Here is an 18,715-nt window from a genome sequence, read left to right as displayed (position 1 = left end):
CGACTTGGCAGCTCGTCTCCGCGAGGCATTAATGAAGAGACCCCTTTGGACGCATTCCTCCGGCCTGCGTGGCCCAGCTATGGCAGGAATGTGGGGTGACTCTCACTTCTGCATGACCGGGCAGCCCTCTCTCGCTCTCTCTCTCTCTCTCTCTCTCTCTCTCTCTCTGGCGATTGGAGGCTGCGAGACATCGAAGCACACTGATGATGAGAGAGGAGTGGCACACTTCAGCTGAAACTTCCCGGAGTGACGCGCCCGGACGCCGCTCCTCCCCGTTGACCACCGAGGAGAGAAAGTTCCCCCTCTGACTTTGTAATCATCCAGATGGAGCGAGAGTTTGACGCAGGGTCTTCTTTTTCCAAGCGAGGAAGAAAGTTGGTTTCATGAACTCACTCAACTGTTAGAAAAAAAGTAGCTTTCGGTCTTTTTTGTCTTCTCTCAAAGCGTTGCGGCATCATGAAGCCTGCGCTGCTCTCCGGCGTCTCTCTGTGGACTCTCGCGGTCTTCTGCGCCGTACTGGAGGTAAGCGAGCTTTCAGACACTTACATCTCAAGCACAATTGAAGCAGGCAGTGAGCACATCGTGGCAACGGGACGCTTTGTTCGGACCATGAAGCTCAGTTCGATCACGCAGGTGTGCCTGCACCTGTTGCGCAGGTCGCCGCTGCGCCGCTGCGCCGCGCGTCAGGAGCCGGTGCAGCGCAGCTCAGGACTTATGAGCAAAGTGTATGTAAATATAAAAATATATTTATATATATTTCAAAAACAGACGAAATAATTTCATCTGAAGAATGTTAGACGGCACTACACGAAGAATAATGGTCCTTTGAGGGTTTTAATTGCATTCAAATTTATGTCACCAAGTAAGTATTACGCCGACCATCTGTTGGAGAGGTTCAAACATGTGTGTGTGTGTGTGTGTGTGTGTGTGCGTGTGTGTGTGTGTGTGTGCGTGTGTTTGTGAGAGAGAAAATGAGTTTCTTTATATTTGGAATCTCTTTGTTGGCTAGTTATTCATTCAGGAATGCACAGATCTGATCTGACCCCATACAGTGTGGCGTGGGTTGAGATGGGGTTAACTGCTGCTTACGTTATTAGGCTGAGACATCCAGCACAGACCCACCTGTCCTTGTCCCACTGGTCTTTCTGGAGAGAGCGGTTGAGAATGGTATGTGAGGAGTGTGTCCCTGTCACTCCTGCAGCCACAACTCACACCTACTAGTTTATAGGAAGACCACTGATGGAGTCCAATACAGCACACAGAGACGTGTGTCGTGACCTCCAGTCGATGTGACGACAGTATTGATAACTATAGACAACTTTTAATAAAAGGTGTTTTTCAATAAACAGAGTTTAGGCCTGGTGCTGCCAAATAGCTGATTACAATATTTCAAACTACAAATGAAGAAGCACTTGTTTTTGTCGTCGCCAAAGCGCATTGCAGCAAGAAGCTCTTTTTAGGGACGCTCACATCCAACTTTTTGTTTCCTAATGCAATTACTTTTACACATTTTAAACATCTCGACCTCTACAGTGGACACAGGATAGATTTTGATATTGACAAAGAAGCTGTTTTTAATGTGTACGAGTCACATCACAGCCAATACCCCATTCACTAAATAAGAACAGTGTTGGCACCAAAATCGACATGGGGACTCGGATTACAAGAAAAAAACACTTTTTGCTGGAGAAATGCAAGCGGTCTTTAATGGTCATGACTGTCGTTTCTCTTAGTAAGCAGAAGTGGTGTGACGTGTTGTTCTTGCTGCAAGACAAAAATTATGTATACAAAATTTAAAATGTGTGACTGTGAGATCACACTTCGGGTAACTCAATATTTGACCCAAAATCAAAAATAAATATGTTTTCCTCTTAACTGTATTTCCATTTATCAATTTAGTTAATTTATATACCTTGTTGAGAGAAGTTTCCTCTTGAGTAACTGGGTCATGATTTCAGCAAAGAGACGTTGCTGTTGAGTTTTTAATATTTTCTTTTTTGCCAGTTTGCCACAACAAGGCAAGTGCCATCAGTCCCATTGCATTGGAAAGAAGGCCGACTCTCTACATACCTCTATAACTATTTTACTCACACCAAAATAATCTAGAATGATAGATAGCTACAGGAAAGAGGAAATAATAAGTATCTTTAACCAGAACTGCTCCACAGAGGCAAATTAAATTCTCCATTCTTTATTGTAAAGCCTGACACTAATAATAATTAACTTTCTGTCAGCAGATTTGGGGCTGAAAGTTTAGTTTCCCTGTAAGTGCAAAAATGATTGTCCTGGGCACGGGCCTACGTGCGTGAATGTGTTTTTTCAATTGATCTATATAGTAAGTATGATCTGATCCTATATTTATTTGTTCTGTTAAGAAGAAGAAAAGAAGAAATTTACACTTTTATTTATCCCTGTGGGGAATTCTTCTCTGCATTTGACCCATCCTTAGTTATTAAGGAGCAGTGGGCTGCAGTGAAGTGCCCGGGGAGCAACTGGGGGGTTCAGTGTCTTGCTCAAGGACACTTCAACGGGCAACTATGGGGAGAGCGGGGATAGAACCGGGTACCTCCTGGTTTCGGGACGACCACTCATCCCCATGAGCTACAGCCGAACCAAACCTAACCAAAAAAGTGAAATCAAACTACAAAATACGCATGCACAATTTGAGGGTTTGAAATTGTTATTATTTATTTAGCATGAGACTTCATTCTGGACCAAAATTCATTCAAGACCACTCAATGGACAAAGGGGGAAGACAGGGAAGTTGGAAGCTCCAGAAAAAGCTATTAAGAATTTGTGTCTAACTTGTACTTAATTGTAGTAATTACTTTGTATTTTGGTGAAACACTCACCTGGCATGATGACTGGTTTAAATGAGGAAGTGAATGTGCAATAGTTCATCGACGTAATCAACCTAAACGATATGAGTTGGGCCGAGATGAACACAGGTCACACAGTATGCATGCAAATGTGAACCTGCCACCACCACTGTCAGTTTTAATACTGTAAACAGTGAAGCAGGGCTACAGACTCTCGTGTTGGTTTACATGAGATGACTTCAATGATAATTTTCAATGTGTTGTACAGTATGATAACACATTTTCCAGGGTGATTGATAAATGTTGTAAGAAGAAGAAGAATCCAGTATTTTTTCACTGTACATTTAAGATAATTGAACCTAAAGTTGTGGTCAAGAAGTTAAATTAAGAGATACGACAGTCAGAACTTTCTCCTTTCTCAATCTTGTTGGTTGATGAAATTAGAGATAAGAGGCCGGATTATCTCCTTTGAAGCTTGAAATCAGCCTCTAGGATACAGTGGTCTGGTTCTAGTGAAAGAGACAAAAGCATATTTTGATTTGTTTCTCAGTCTTCTCGTTTCCTTCAGTGATTTTCCCTTTTCGTTCTTTTCTAGTTCCTTCATTGCAGTTCTCTTGCTCTTTAATCTGTTTTCCTCTCGCAGTGGTTGTGTGTTGACGACTGTCTTTACTGGTCTCCTTTTACCAGACTGTACTGGTCAGCTCAGAACTTAAGATGTGACTGTTGTGATGGGGCGTTACACGTCTGTGCCCTTCTTAGGTCACGGAAAGTAGTCAGAAAGGATAAGTTGCCGATGACAACTTAATAATAAGTCATATGTATAATGCCAGAGCAATTCAGGGGCAACAGCATGTCTTTGCTTTCAAAAACAATACAGGCGTTTGGGTCATAGGATTATTCTCGGTAGTCGAGGACGTATCGGATGTTAAATTCAGTTTGGTCAGATTAAAGCAAGAAGTTCAATTTGAAAACATTCTGGCTAAAAGCACAAAGGAAGTTACAGTAGAAAAAGGGGAACTACTTTGCTTCCCTGAAAGGAATTATTTTGCATTCTGACACTTTTCATACGGAACACGTTAATAATCATCTGAAGTAGACGTCGCAGTTTACCACCCGTCTGACATTTTATTTAGTCTGGTTCTTGTCTGGACAAACACAGGTTACCTGCTGGGAAAGTTTAAATTGAGTCTAATATGTGTGGTCACAATAAGTCAAACCCTTTATTGTTATAACCACATTATTGTAATCCCTTTCCTCTATGTGAATTTGTTGTACAATATGTCACTGTTTGTTGTGCAGTGTTATTTCTATCACTTGTTTCAGGGCCAACTGATCACACAGCAGTCTCATGCAGGACTTAATATAATCCAGCCTTAACCAAACTCCATCAACCAATAGGATCGCTGAAGAGGTACAATTAGGTAAAAATAATTGAAAACACCTGTGCAGACTGATGATTTAATTAAATTAGTCTGTTATTTTTTCATCAATATCATATATTAGAATATGTATTTTGAATTATATATTTGTATATTCCCCTGCTAAACCTAATGTCACCATTGGCTTGTTATGACATTTGTCTGGCCATCAAAATCAATTTGAAATGGGATCAAAAATAGGTCCAAAAAAATATAGCATGGTTTGTTAGGTGCAGTCTAGAGAGAGTGCTTGAGAGCCGCAGCTGGACACATCCGTGACACAGGAAAAGTACAACACTTTGCATGATTATGGAGCCTTTCTCTGTTTCTCTCTCTTTCACTGTCTGTGGCCTCCTGACAGCATGCAGGAATGAAAGAATGGTGACGTTGCTATCAGTGAGAGATTTCTTTGAAAAAGGAAATGTGACGTTTCTTACAAGAACTGTCCCGTCTGTGGCTGAGGACTGATGAACACTCTCTCTGGCGAGCTGCTACTCTAATGCCTTGCGCTAAAATGTGGATGACGTGTGACGACTTCATGATGTCAACACAAGTATCCCTCTTCTCACTGTATCCTTAGAAAGCTTGCATCCCATTATTGATCGAAAAGGCAAAAGTCACAAGTCAAGTCCTGCTTTGTGGAATGCTGCACCATCCGCCCACTCCCAAAACCCCTCCAACTGCATCAGGACAGTCCAGTTTCAAATTAACATCCCCAAACATGTTGCTGTCTTCCAGGGTTGTGGCTGAAAGCTTAGTGTGTACAAGATGAATTACAAAGAGTCACAGTTCCCCAGTCCATGTAAATGAGACACAGGCTCCTCTCTCGGGCTCAAAAGCCTTATTGTCAACAGATAGCTATCATTCTATCAGTGGCCTCTGAGCGAGTCACGGCCAGACAAGGCTGTTGTGGGGGTGGAAACGTATTATATTTCTCTAGTTTGACTTCTCTAGTTTGTCTCTCTATCACTCGCTCATACTGCCTCTCCAGCTGGAGTGCGAGAGTGCTTCAAGTACATTTTTTTTTAAAGCCCCATTAGTACAAAACGACCATATTAAAGACCTGTGTGAGTGTTTCGTCATTTCCACCTCTATGGCGGCAGAGCCAATGTGTTAGTCCGCCCACCACTTTGGTCCAGGCTGAAATATCTTAACAACTGTTGGATGCATTGCCATGACATTTTGTACAGACATTCACGTTCCCCTGAGGATGTATCGCAATGACCCCCTGACGTTTCTACTTGTGACACCAGCAGCTCGTCCTTTTTATTTTATTGTATAACTCCCCAACAACCATTTGACCCATTGCCCTCAAATAAGATACAGATATTCATGTTTTCTCTCAGGTTAAAACCAGTCATGCTGTCAGAGGTCAGTTTCCTTCACAATCTAAATGCAGTAATTACTCCCTGGAATACAGCACAAAGAAGCCAGTCACTAAAAATACAAAAACCTTCAGTATGCTTTCTCTGCTCTCCTTTGGCTGCAGACGAGAACACATGACACCCCACGCTCCACTTTAACACATTTCCAACTCTGATCACACTTCTATGATGGGTGTGATGGACCAGCCCTCCATGTCCAGAGCCTGTGGGTGTGGGTACGTATGCATTTATGCACATCCTCCTCTTGTTGCATGGGCGGCAGCAGTAGGAGGAAGCTCTGATGGCAAGTGCCTTGTACTCAGCGCTGCACAGTGCTGGGAACAGTAAATACCACGTCACTCATTTCCATAGCCTCAGATGTGGCCTCTGTGATAGCAGCAGCAGGACTGCAGCGTGGGAGGCTGATACTGTACCTGGAGACAAACACACTCATAGCTAAAGCAGTCATGCGCAAGGAGTTTTTGGAGGCAGTGGATATTTTTAGACATAGATTTTGCATTATTTCTTTTTTATGATTCATGTTCATATAGTATACAACAGGAGGACACTCATATCGTATTTCTCTTGTGGAGCTTTGTGCCATTTGTATTCTCACGGAAATGCTATTAATCTCAAACGCAATATGTTGTATACAGAAAAATAAATGAAGACACCTAATGGGATAATGTAGAAAAAGAGTAAATCAACAGTAGATGTGGTCTATACAAACAAAAAAGTTCTGTTCCTCGTAAATTAGTTTTCTATTTAACTTACGTGTATAAACAGTAGTTGCTGTAGTCTGTCAGTCCTGGAAGAAAACTGAACACCTAAAAAGAAAGATGTGTTTTAATGGAAATACGTGACTCTGGATTTAATTTACATTAATAAAAAATACCTCTGTAACTCAGGGTTGCAACTGACAATATGGATGAAGTCCAATCAATATGTTCCCATGAAGTCTGTTATAATATATACATTTATAGATGTCTCTACGGTGGGCAGTGATTATTAGTAAAAGTACATTATAAGAGGCTTCAATGAAGGTTGATTATAAATGTGTATGTTTCCTAAATATCCAGAAAGAAAAATAAATCTTGAGATGGATGCAGTATTATTAGTAGAGATGCACATACCAATACTGATATCGGATATAATTCAGTACATTTAGATCTATGTATTTATCTGTTATATTTTTGGAAATATTTAGCTTAAGCCTGATGTTGCATTACATGTAGTAGAATTACCTCAGTCATTTCCGCATAGTGAAACATACAGCTTATTAAGAAAACACTGGTATTGGTTGATACCCAAAGATCAGGTATTGGTATTGTTATTGATAAAGTTGGATCGGTGAAATCATTTATTAGTGATGATCCGGGCCTTTTCTCAATGACTACTCTCAGTAGTCTATATTTATGAAAGTACTGATCACTAGAGGTATAATGAATCCGTCTGTGCCTGATTGAATTAAAATGTTAAAGCAAGCACATTAATCATGGTAGTTGCAAGTTACAAAAACATATTTTGATAATGGAAAACAGAGTTATATATAGCACAGTATGAGTAAGGAACAGTATAGTTTGTAAAGGTTTGGCAACAACAAAACTTCATTTTAATTGAGATAAGTGTTGATATATTAGCCAATGGCATGAGGCTAATGTCCTCCTTTATGTGACCTCAGTGAGCTGGAGGCATGCAGTACAGCATAGTGCTTCACTTAAAACTCCTTTATGTTGCTCAAATATGTTATCAAGGGTCTCCGGGTGGGCTCAGGAAGTGACAGGAAGTTATGTTGAACCCAAAGAACAGAGTCAGTAAGCTACTGACGCAATGCACTTTAATAGAGAACAAGCTGCAAATGTATTAGAGGCTGACAAAAAATAGAAGAATAGAGAATATGTCCAAGAAACCCTCAACACATTATACTTTTGTACTTTGAAGTGAAAAGCTGAATACACAGTCAAAGCTCGTTTACTTTTCAAATTCCATTGTCTGACTAAAATTATGTTAAAAACACTATGAGAAATGCTGGTTGAGAATACGCAATATGATTGATGAATAGTATAGACAAAGGGTCAATTGTTTAGTGGCCTTGCACACCCACACAGGTGTTTTCAATCACTCCCATGATTAGACATCAGGTTGGAGTTGGGAGCTGTCAGTCGAGCACAGTGTGTACACGCCCACAGTCTTGGGAAGAGGTCTAATCAGGTGCCTTAAGTGGAAACACCTGTATGTTGAGGTGTCCTCTGAGGCTCGTTCGAGATGAGCCCGCCCTCCGCAGAATTGATCGCCGGCGATCGCCGCCCAATGCATGACGGTTAATATTTGTGTCTAACTTGATCTCGACTTGCTCTGACGTCACGAACACGTCGTGGTCAACGATGACCTCCCGAGATTGAGGCGGCCGCAGTTTTTAGAGCCAGGGACCGCAGACTGAATGACCCAGGGCATGATGGGAAACGCCTGGTTGTCACCAGCTCACAGAGCCGATTGGCTCTTAGAGTTGACAACAAACACCACGTTTTGTAGAAAATCCTATTTTTATATGTAAATGCTTAACGCTAGATAGTTGGCTGTTACTATTCGTGTTTAACAGGCAGACATTGAAAGAACAAAGGATAGAATACAACACCAGATACATGCATATTTCCACATAAATATTTAATTTACAAACACATGAATAAATCAGAACAAGATCTGGAAACTACACGTTTTTACAAGCTTTATTGAAGTCTATTGTTTACAATTCAGGTGTTGTATCTATTATTCAACAATCATTGGGGAAGAAAACACCGCCAGGCTGATGCTAAAAAAACAAAAAAACATCTCTCATAATGTTATCTGCAACAACAAAATCAAGTCGAGGACAGAAGATGTCGTCATACAAACGCTGCAAGAGGAGAAAAGTAAAAAATTAAGAATATAGTGATAAGCCACTCGCACTGACATGCATGATACAGATGAAAAATCCAGAAATGGGAAAGAAAAAATCAATAAAGGAAAGGAAATAAGCATTTGTATGTTGTATAAGCAAACAACAATAAACGTTTGTCTGTGCCCCTTCTTTCGTGTTGCTAATCATCAAGACACACACATATGCACCCTTTTTTTTGGCTTTACACGATTGTTCAGAAGCTACAGCTGCAGAGGAATCCACTTTCTCCACTCAGCAAGTCAACAAAGGCACCACCAGCAACTCCTCCACCTTTTGCAACTTTGCGTAATACAAGGAGCAGAAATGGTGCATTGTGCATTTTTTCCCTTCGCCCTTGACGTTTTTGTTCCAAATTATCAGATTATGAGGAGCTACGGTTAAACGGGCTTATGAGCAAACAGCCTTTAAGGTGATTCCTTGATTGTTTTTGGGTCTGAGTGTTATTACGGAGGAAGGAACTGGGGCGTTATCAGCAGCAAAGGCAGACTGCGAGGAATGAAAGGGAATCAGAGAGTGGCAGGCCGAGTGCCTTGAGGGTTGATGTAATGTTTATATTGTGGTCAGTACAGCCATTTCCTCCTCCTCCCCATACAGACAGGCCCAGTCAAAGGGCACAGATACAGTACATAGGGCAAAAGGGTCATTGGCTGATTCCCAGCCAAGTGTGTTTCACAATGAACATTAAGTATAGCTCCTCAAGTGAGTCTAATGGAGTCTAAAGGAGATCTTCAAAGAACAAATCGGGTATCTCTTTATATTTACCCCCAAATTCCTCAATATCGATATTGCAGGGTTGACCATTGATGCTTCTACAAATTATTTACACAATGGTATCTATGATAAGTAATCATAAGTGATGACTCAGTGGATGAAGGCAAATAATAACAGTCTGGTAAGTTCAGAAAATGAACTGTAAAGCAGCCATTAAAACCAGGAAAGACAACACTTTGGCCATATTAAGATTTTACAATATGTAATATCTTATATCACAATATCGATTATATTGAGTTATTGCCCATGCATCCGAGTATGTGTGTCATAGCATCATAAGCTGATATTACTAGGGTTTTTACACACATGATATATCTAACACCATAATGAAGGGTTGGAGACTAGAGCTTAAAGTAGGGAGGGAGGATGTACAGCTGGGTGGAGATGAGTCCCAGTAGATGCATAAAAATATGACGTCCATTATCTGAACTTTGGTATTTCGAGGGCAGTACTTCCCAAATGGGTCTTTGAGTTTGCGTTATTTTTGCTCTCTGAGTCAGTGCCAAGGCGTAATGACTTGAGACGTTGTTTTATTTACTTAGTCAGGAGGAAAATAAGTGATACTTAGGAAGAGCGCCAAGGGCAATAAAATATTTGGGAATCAAAGCTCAGGGAAATCACATCCCGAGAGGTCAGATTAACATGAATATTTGTATGAAAACATGAGATTGTCATACTTGGCTTTTCACACACTGGTATGTGACCTTTACCATATTCTGGTGGAACTTAAGGAGGTTTAGTTTTGTCAGACAACAAGCAGTGTTGTATCCATTCCAGCAAAGTTGAAACTTTGGCTATTTGTGTGCGTTTACTAAACCTATGTATACCACTACATTAAAATGCCTTTCACCACACAAAATAGTTTTTAGATAGAGCTTACGATATATACACACCTCCCAAACACTAAATGTATCTGTTGTCGAGGTGAAGACTTCATTATTGACTTCGGAAACCACAGTTGATAGTATATGAGGTTGAGTTACCAAAAGAAGAAACAACTTGAAACAGCTTTAAAGTCAGATAGTCAGAAAGTTCCACTTGAATCAACCAATAACAGAGATTTTAACAAAATGTAATAAATACAAGTTTAATAAATAACGTAGCTGTAGTCATCATACACTTTCTGTTACACCTGAATGTAGTGCAGCCGTCACTAACATTGTATACGTTAAAATGTCTGGCCTAAAAAAGGCCTGTTAATGCTTTATTTATGTTAATGATGGGGACATATTACCATTCACTTGGAGTCATTCCTGACTACCTGCTTAATGTAAGTCCAATAATTACTCTTCTCTGTGTTGTTTTGGTCTCTACGAAGCCCTTAGAGAAGCATCTGGGTCATTAGCTGCTACATGTTTGAGCTCCTATACTGTTGCTAACATGACACCCCGCTAGCTAACAAGGCTCGTCCACTGTATATGCAGTTTGCTGCTGGACATTTAGTACTTACACATACAGTGTGTTTATATAAGCTGTAAATAAATACCTCTGCTTGCTTTCAATGGAAATGGCCTTGACGATTGGGGAGAATGAAGCATATATGTAAAATCTGCAGGTTGTACCACCCACACTAAGCTCAATTATGACCAGGACCAAAATAACAATCTGGGATTTATTAATGCAACTGACCTCTGTCATTGCAGACACTCATCTAAACCCTTTTAAATCAAAAGTATATGTTAAATTAAAAGTGTTGTTTTTTTAAAAGTTGAATTGTGTTAGCTGCAGGAACCTACTTTGTTATCATGTTTTTTTTTTTTAAAAAGAGGAAAGGCAAAATAGAGTCAATAAGTTATCAGACTTATTCTTTGTGTCAATATTCTGATACTGTTCTCCACAGCGTCGCTTATTTTCGCGCACACTGTTCTGTTACAACTCTACAAGTTGGCACATGGTGACCCAGCTGTAAATTTATAATTTTCTCCTCTAGTCACTCATATCTTCATCCACATTAGTGCGAGGATGACGGATGTTTGTTTGTTCAATCTAGAATTGGCAGAATGAGTAGAAGAAGACAGATACATTCATAAAAATGCCACAAAGAAACAAACCTATATAGTGTACTGTGTGTGTACTATGTCCCCACTCTAACAATAGTAACAGTAAATATTAGGAACAAATTAAAGGTTTGATAGCATTTTTCATCTCTGAAAAGCACTTTTAACTTTGATTAGAAAAGTGCTAACGAATAAAGTGTTTTATTATATTTCTTATTTTATTTCTGAATCCTATTTTCTCATTAATTGCTGGATTTTGTCCTGAATTCAACACTGAATACAGTAATTCAATCTAAATCTCCTATAATACCCTTTGAATTGAACGTTTAGCTTTCGACAGTTTTAAGTAACAAGTTATAGATATATAATACATTTTAAGAACTTATTGTTTGTAAGAAATAACCAAATATAAAAACATAAATAAATCAATTTAATTTTGATTGTTTTGTGAGTTTAACTAATGTGGATATTTATGAACTGTCTTTCTGAACACAACTGTTACGGTGGTGAATCTCTTGTATCGTAAAAAAGACATCTTCTATGGTCGGAAAGTGTAAATGTGTCACTAAATTGCAGATAGCGAGAAACTGTCTCCAGTTACACTCTCTAACAGAGCGATTGTGTGAAGCTCAGCCACAATGACACACTGCACAAACAGCAGAAGTAGAGTCAGATAGATATTCTTCCTCCTCTTAATCTACAAAATCCACCGAGCGCCTGCAGGACTTTTTCTTACTAACTGATCCTTTGTAAGTAATGGTTGGTTGGTTGCGTTTTCAAGAGGACTTTCGAGAATCAACCACTCATTTTTTGTAAAAGATCAAACGTATAAACACATGTACTTTCGCTGATAATGACGTGTCTCAACACACCATATATTGTATATATTGTATATTCGGTGATACTGACGTTCTCAGACATTGGCAGCCTTCAACTAGATCCTCAAAGAGTACTGAGCCCTTGAACTCCTCTTCGTGGCATCACTGTACTTCAGAAAGAAGAATAGAGTCCCAGAGGACTGAAAGGAAAGGGAAGGGTCTCTGTTGTGAATAGAAAAAGAGAAGTTAAGGAGAGGACGCCGGTCTCAAGGGACGGCTGGTTGAGAGGGGCTCCATTTGAAGCAGAATGGACCTTTTTCGTTTTTGGTTTCCTGGTCTGACGTTTTTTTTTAGTTGCTAGACCTATTTTACTCTGTTCTATTGTATCAAATTCATAATTATAATTTGCTTTCACTAGTATGACTGTAATTAAGTACAATATTGTCAAAGCATGTTGTATAAGATTTACAATGTGAGTATAATTCTGATTAGAAGTGAAAATATAATACAATTGCTTATTATAGCTTATCAGGGACACCAAACTAAAGCAGTCTAGCACAATGGCCTTGTATTTAATCCTACCTTCCTGATAGTTGTAGAGTGGGAGTGAACACACTATTAGTCAATATTATATTGTTTAATGTAATATTTTGAAGAGACATATTTATTTTTAAGTACAACATGATTCGATCTTGTGTGATGCAGGGCTGCTGTTCAGTCTACGCCATCATTATCAGGAGTTAATGATTGACCCTGGCGTTTATCTTTGTGCTGGGGAGAACGATGCAGGCTTCAGCAATGATGCCATGTGTTTAATGTTTAGCTGTGTGGTAAACAGACCGAGAGGCAACATGTCGGTGAGCGACTCTGGGCTGATTAAGTTTTGGCTAATAAGTAATGTGGAATTAGAGCTGTGTGTTTAGTCCTGATATCAGGACCGATAACCCGAAATACAGAGTTGGAGCTGTGTGGGCATGACTTTGTATGTCCGAGTATGTGATTGCAAGATATTATTATTTGACTTGAGTTTTCCAGAAGAAGGAGGAAGAACAGCATTGTCAACAGCAGACCACAGAATGATTACCGATGGTTGGGTATTACCGGGATCCACAGTCTTGCTTCTCTTAAATAGAACACGACAAACATGATCATTTCATCAGTGACAAAATACAAGACTTTATCCTGCAATTTTCTGCACCATTGAACAAAAAGGTGTCTTGATGAATAAACCAAAGCTCTTTTTTCTCTTCAGAGCGAGATGCACTTCAAGTTAATTATTATTTATTAGAAGTTTATATTTTCCAATTAATATTTACACATGGTGGTTATTTTCCAAGCTGATTCCTCTATGTTTGGTTAAATGTGGGCCCACAAAATGAATCAATTATGTATTGCTGCTTATCTGTATCTATATGATACCTTAGCTTGGGAAATCTAAGCATGTTTGACCCTTCACAAATGATTTACCTTTTGGTAATCAATACTACGTGCTCAGAATATATTGAGGTTTGATACCTAGCTCTGAATCTACTGTAATTGAATTCCTGGGAGTGTGGAAAGGGTTTTGAAACCTTCATGTTCGGTTCATATTCATCACATGGTGTTTCACTGCAAAGGCCAGGTTATAAAAGACTGGTATTTAGGAAGCTGAGGAAAAGTCGCCTGTTTAGCTGTGTTGTACAGCTAAATGTATTGATATCCTGTGGCATTGAACAGGTGGTTGGGTTTCTTGGTGAGGCGTTGAGGTGGTTTTAAATGCAATGCTGACCTCTGCTGGTGCGATATCATTTAATTTTGTTTTCTTTGTCCCTAACTTCACAGATCTCTCAAGCAGAATGTGTCAGTAAGTACACACATGCTGTTTCTTCATTTATTTTCTGTCCCATATTTCTCTCTTTAAAGTAAAAAAAACATTAGTTCTTACATGAAGATGCATTGTTATGTCATTATGTCTGCAGAAATGTAGCTATTTAAAAATATTCTTCTTCTTCTTCTTCTTCTTCTTCTTCTTCTATCTCGTAGAGAGTGCTTGTGAAGGCAATGTCATAGGAACATCAACAACAACAAGCACAGCAGTCACATTTGGATCCATAGCTAACTGCACCATCTTCAATGGGAACAAGTCCTCTGAAAATGGTTCGATCGGTGGTTTGATTCCTGGAGCAAGCTATCAAATCTTCTTTGAGTGTTTTAACTGCTGCCAAGAGGCCACCACGAGTAAGTCTGCTTTTTTTGTTGTTGCTAAATAACTTATATTCCAGACCTCAACCATGTAAAAAAAATAATAAAAAAAGCCTTTTTAATGCCATATCAGATAAAAAGATGATAATAATGTGCTACAGTAATGATGAGTGAAAAACAAATTCCTTTCCCCACAAACTTCTCTCTCGCTCACAGAGCCACTAGCAGTCACGAACCTCACTGACACTAATATCACGGCTTCCTCTATATCTCTGAAGTGGAGTAAACCGGAGGGGAACAGCTCTTTCTACAGAGTACGGTGGACTGATGGAGACTTTGATGAGACGACTGGAGCATCTGTGATGATCACTGGTCTGACTCCTGGGGTCAAGTTCAGCATAAATGTCACTGCAGTGGCAGATGATGGGCTTACTGAAGGAGAGAAAGCCACTCTTTCTCTGTACACAAGTAAGTACACGTCTCCATTTGAGAGTTGAAAGTACGAGGACATTGTGATTTTACTCTGTTGTGGGATTTCTGTACTTTGTGATGTAGGAAAAGGCATGGCAAGGCAAGTTTATTTATAGAGCACAATTTGTACGCAAGGCAATTCAAAGTGCTTTACAGCTACATAAAATTACAAAAAGGCAAAAAAAAATCATTCCATAAGAACATGAAAATAATCCTTAATTAATCATATTAAAAGTGAAGAGTGCAGATGAAGTACTTTCAGTTGTCAAATAGAACTGTTTTCCGCCTGGATTTAAACATTGTCTGAGTTGAGGCCAGTCTCACATGTTCTGGAAGACTGCATTCCAGAAGCATTTTGCATTTTGTGTTTTTTCTTTACGTCTATCGCTATATCAAAATAGCACATCAAATATACACACATTTTATTCGTAGAAAATGATTCACAAGTAACGAAATGTTGCTTATTTTGCATGATACCTTCTTTTTTTTACCTTTGTAGCTTTCTAGATGTGTAACTGTGCTCATGCGTCATGAATCACACTCAAGTGTAGGTTTTGCACTTGCCAAAGTCCGTAGTGTTTTTAGTTGACTGTAAATGTTTCTTTTTCTCCCTCATCTTGTATTCATCCTGCGCTCACAGAGCCTGAAGTAGTCAGCAATATCACAGTCACTAAGATCACGACTTCCTCTATATCTCTGAAGTGGACTAAACCAGAGGGAAACAGCTTTTGCTATAGAGTACAGTGGACTGATAGAACACATAACTGGGGTGTCAGTGTCGCTGAAACTAAAATAAACGTCACCGAGCTGACGGCTGGAGTGCTTTACAGTTTCTCTGTCATAGCAGTGGCTGGAGATAACAAAACAGAGAGTGAAGTGTCTGAGATTGTTCACTATACAAGTAAGATGATGAATCACATGTTTGCTAATGGCAGTGCTTGTAGTCTGTTTGGGGCCTCATCCTTACTTCCTACACTATAAACTGAGGGGGAACAATTACATCACCAGAAAAAGGCTGATAAAACAAAACAAAAAGACATTTAATATATTAAATTGTATCCATGTTTGGTGAGTTTTGTTAAACACGTCCCAATTACACCAAGTGATACAGATTTTACTCACAGAGAATGGTCCCCTCCCCTCCTCTTTGCTTTAGGACCTGGTGAAATTGAGGAACCTAGTGTGTCCACAAACACCTCCTCCATCTCTCTGAACTGGACCTCACCTCCGGGTGAGGTGTTCAAGTACAGGTTGGAGTGGCATAATGGTGGAGCGCTGATGACGAGTCACACCAGCAGCACCTTCAGCGTGCTATCAGGCCTCATCCCTGGTACCAACTACACAATCTCAGTCATTGCCGTCGCCGGAGACAATCAGACGGAAGGAGACCCTCACACATTCACCTCAGTCACAAGTAACGAAATGTTGCTTATTTTGCACGAGACCTTTTTTTGAACCTTTTTAGCTTTTTGGATGTGTAACTGTGCTCTTGTGTCATGAATCACACTCAAGTGTAGGTTTTGCACTTGCCAAAGTCCGTAGTGTTTTTAGTTGACTGTAAATGTTTCTTTTTCTCCCTCATCTTGTATTTATCCTGCGCTCACAGAGCCTGAAGTAGTCAGCAATATCACAGTCACTAAGATCACAACTTCCTCTATATCTCTGAAATGGACTAAATCAGAGGGAAACAGCTCTTTCTACAGAGTACAGTGGACTGATGGAAATGTAACTGACAGTGCCAATGTGACTCAAACAAATATACCATTACTAAACTGACTGCTGGTGTCCAGTATGAAATAACTGTTACTGCAGTGGCAGATGACGGCAGAACTGACGGACAGAGTACCACTGTTTCTCAATACACAAGTAAGTAAGCATGTAAATGTGGTTGATGCAATAAGGTCCTGAGAGTCTGCTGAAGACACCTGTTGGAGAGGACTGTCTGCAGGGATCACAAGCAGGATGAAACTCTGAGGTTTCTATAAGAAGAGTTTAGTTGTAGAACGACGAGTCTTCTCAACGGAGGAGTCATTGACTGCTGGTTAGTGCGTCACAGTGATGCTGTTGTTGTGCTGGACCACGGTGATGACAAGAGAGCTCACCTGTGAAGCAACGGTCTGGATTGTTTTTGGTCCTGTTCACTTTTCACGATCATGTTTGGCCAGAAACTCTGTTGAGACGAGATTGAGGTCACGGATACAGCGGTGGAAAGATGTTCCTCCACAATGTGGCTTGCCTCATGTTCAGGCCAGAGGCTCCGTGATCCAGGGAAGTCTTGATGTCAAACATCTGTAATCTGTCGTATCAAAAGTCAGATGAGGTGTTTTGGTCACATGTTAGAGATGATGCTGGCTATTAGTGTTTTGAAATGTGACAACACAAAGATGCTCCATGAACCTCCAGCAGCTTGGAAGCAGATTGATAATGTTTCTGGTGCATCATGGGTCTAATTGCATTGTTACTGTTGTGGCTTAAACTCAAAGAAGAGTTTGTGGAGGACATCATTTCAAAATCTCTTTATTTCCTAATATAACACCTTTTAACTCGCAGAGCCAGCTGGAGTCGGAAACCTCACTGTCGGTGGATTCACGACTTCCTCTATATCTCTGAAGTGGACTAAACCAGAGGGAAACAGCTTTTGCTATAGAGTACAGTGGACTGATAGAACACATAACTGGGGTGTCAGTGTCGCTGAAACTAAAATAAACGTCACTGAGCTGACGGCTGGAGTGCTTTACAGTTTCTCTGTCATAGCAGTGGCTGGAGATAACAAAACAGAGAGTGAAGTGTCTGAGATTGTTCACTATACAAGTAAGATGATGAATCACATGTTTGCTAATGGCAGTGCTTGTAGTCTGTTTGGGGCCTCATCCTTACTTCCTACACTATAAACTGAGGGGGAACAATTACATCACCAGAAAAAGGCTGATAAAACAAAACAAAAAGACATTTAATATATTAAATTGTATCCATGTTTGGTGAGTTTTGTTAAACACGTCCCAATTACACCAAGTGATACAGATTTTACTCACAGAGAATGGTCCCCTCCCCTCCTCTTTGCTTTAGGACCTGGTGAAATTGAGGAACCTAGTGTGTCCACAAACACCTCCTCCATCTCTCTGAACTGGACCTCACCTCCGGGTGAGGTGTTCAAGTACAGGTTGGAGTGGCATAATGGTGGAGCGCTGATGACGAGTCACACCAGCAGCACCTTCAGCGTGCTATCAGGCCTCATCCCTGGTACCAACTACACAATCTCAGTCATTGCCGTCGCCGGAGACAATCAGACGGAAGGAGACCCTCACACATTCACCTCAGTCACAAGTAACGAAATGTTGCTTATTTTGCACGAGACCTTTTTTTGAACTTTTTTAGCTTTTTGGATGTGTAACTGTGCTCTTGTGTCATGAATCACACTCAAGTGTAGGTTTTGCACTTGCCAAAGTCCGTAGTGTTTTTAGTTGACTGTAAATGTTTCTTTTTCTCCCTCATCTTGTATTTATCCTGCGCTCACAGAGCCTGAAGTAGTCAGCAATATCACAGTCACTAAGATCACAACTTCCTCTATATCTCTGAAATGGACTAAATCAGAGGGAAACAGCTCTTTCTACAGAGTACAGTGGACTGATGGAAATGTAACTGACAGTGCCAATGTGACTCAAACAAATATAACCATTACTAAACTGACTGCTGGTGTCCAGTATGAAATAACTGTTACTGCAGTGGCAGATGACGGCAGAACTGACGGACAGAGTACCACTGTTTCTCAATACACAAGTAAGTAAGCATGTAAATGTAGTTGATGAAATAAGGTCCTGAGAGTCTGCTGAAGACACCTGTTGGAGAGGACTGTCTGCAGGAAACACAAGCAGGATGAAACTCTGAGGTTTCTATAAGAAGAGTTTAGTTGTAGAATGACGAGTCTTCTCAACGGAGGA

At 40.1% G+C, this 18,715-nt stretch overlaps 1 protein-coding gene across 1 annotated transcript in view; it reads left to right on the top strand.

Annotated features, from left to right (window-relative positions):
* Positions 1–246: 246 nt before the first annotated feature.
* ptprja (protein tyrosine phosphatase receptor type Ja) overlaps positions 247–18,715 on the top strand; it is a 43,672-nt gene continuing 25,203 nt past the window's right edge. Inside the window, 8 exon segments of the mRNA XM_034534441.1 lie at positions 247–522; positions 13,947–13,968; positions 14,148–14,342; positions 14,523–14,774; positions 15,934–16,191; positions 17,328–17,588; positions 17,844–18,101; positions 18,294–18,554. Of these exon segments, the coding sequence (XP_034390332.1) occupies positions 457–522; positions 13,947–13,968; positions 14,148–14,342; positions 14,523–14,774; positions 15,934–16,191; positions 17,328–17,588; positions 17,844–18,101; positions 18,294–18,554 (1,573 nt within the window). The 5' untranslated portion in view covers positions 247–456.

This window comes from Cyclopterus lumpus, chromosome 6 (assembly GCF_009769545.1).
Source record: "Cyclopterus lumpus isolate fCycLum1 chromosome 6, fCycLum1.pri, whole genome shotgun sequence".
In the NCBI taxonomy this organism is placed as follows: domain Eukaryota; kingdom Metazoa; phylum Chordata; class Actinopteri; order Perciformes; family Cyclopteridae; genus Cyclopterus; species Cyclopterus lumpus.
The sequence above is the reverse complement of the archived record's forward strand: the minus strand, read 5'-3'. Positions and strand labels throughout refer to the sequence as shown.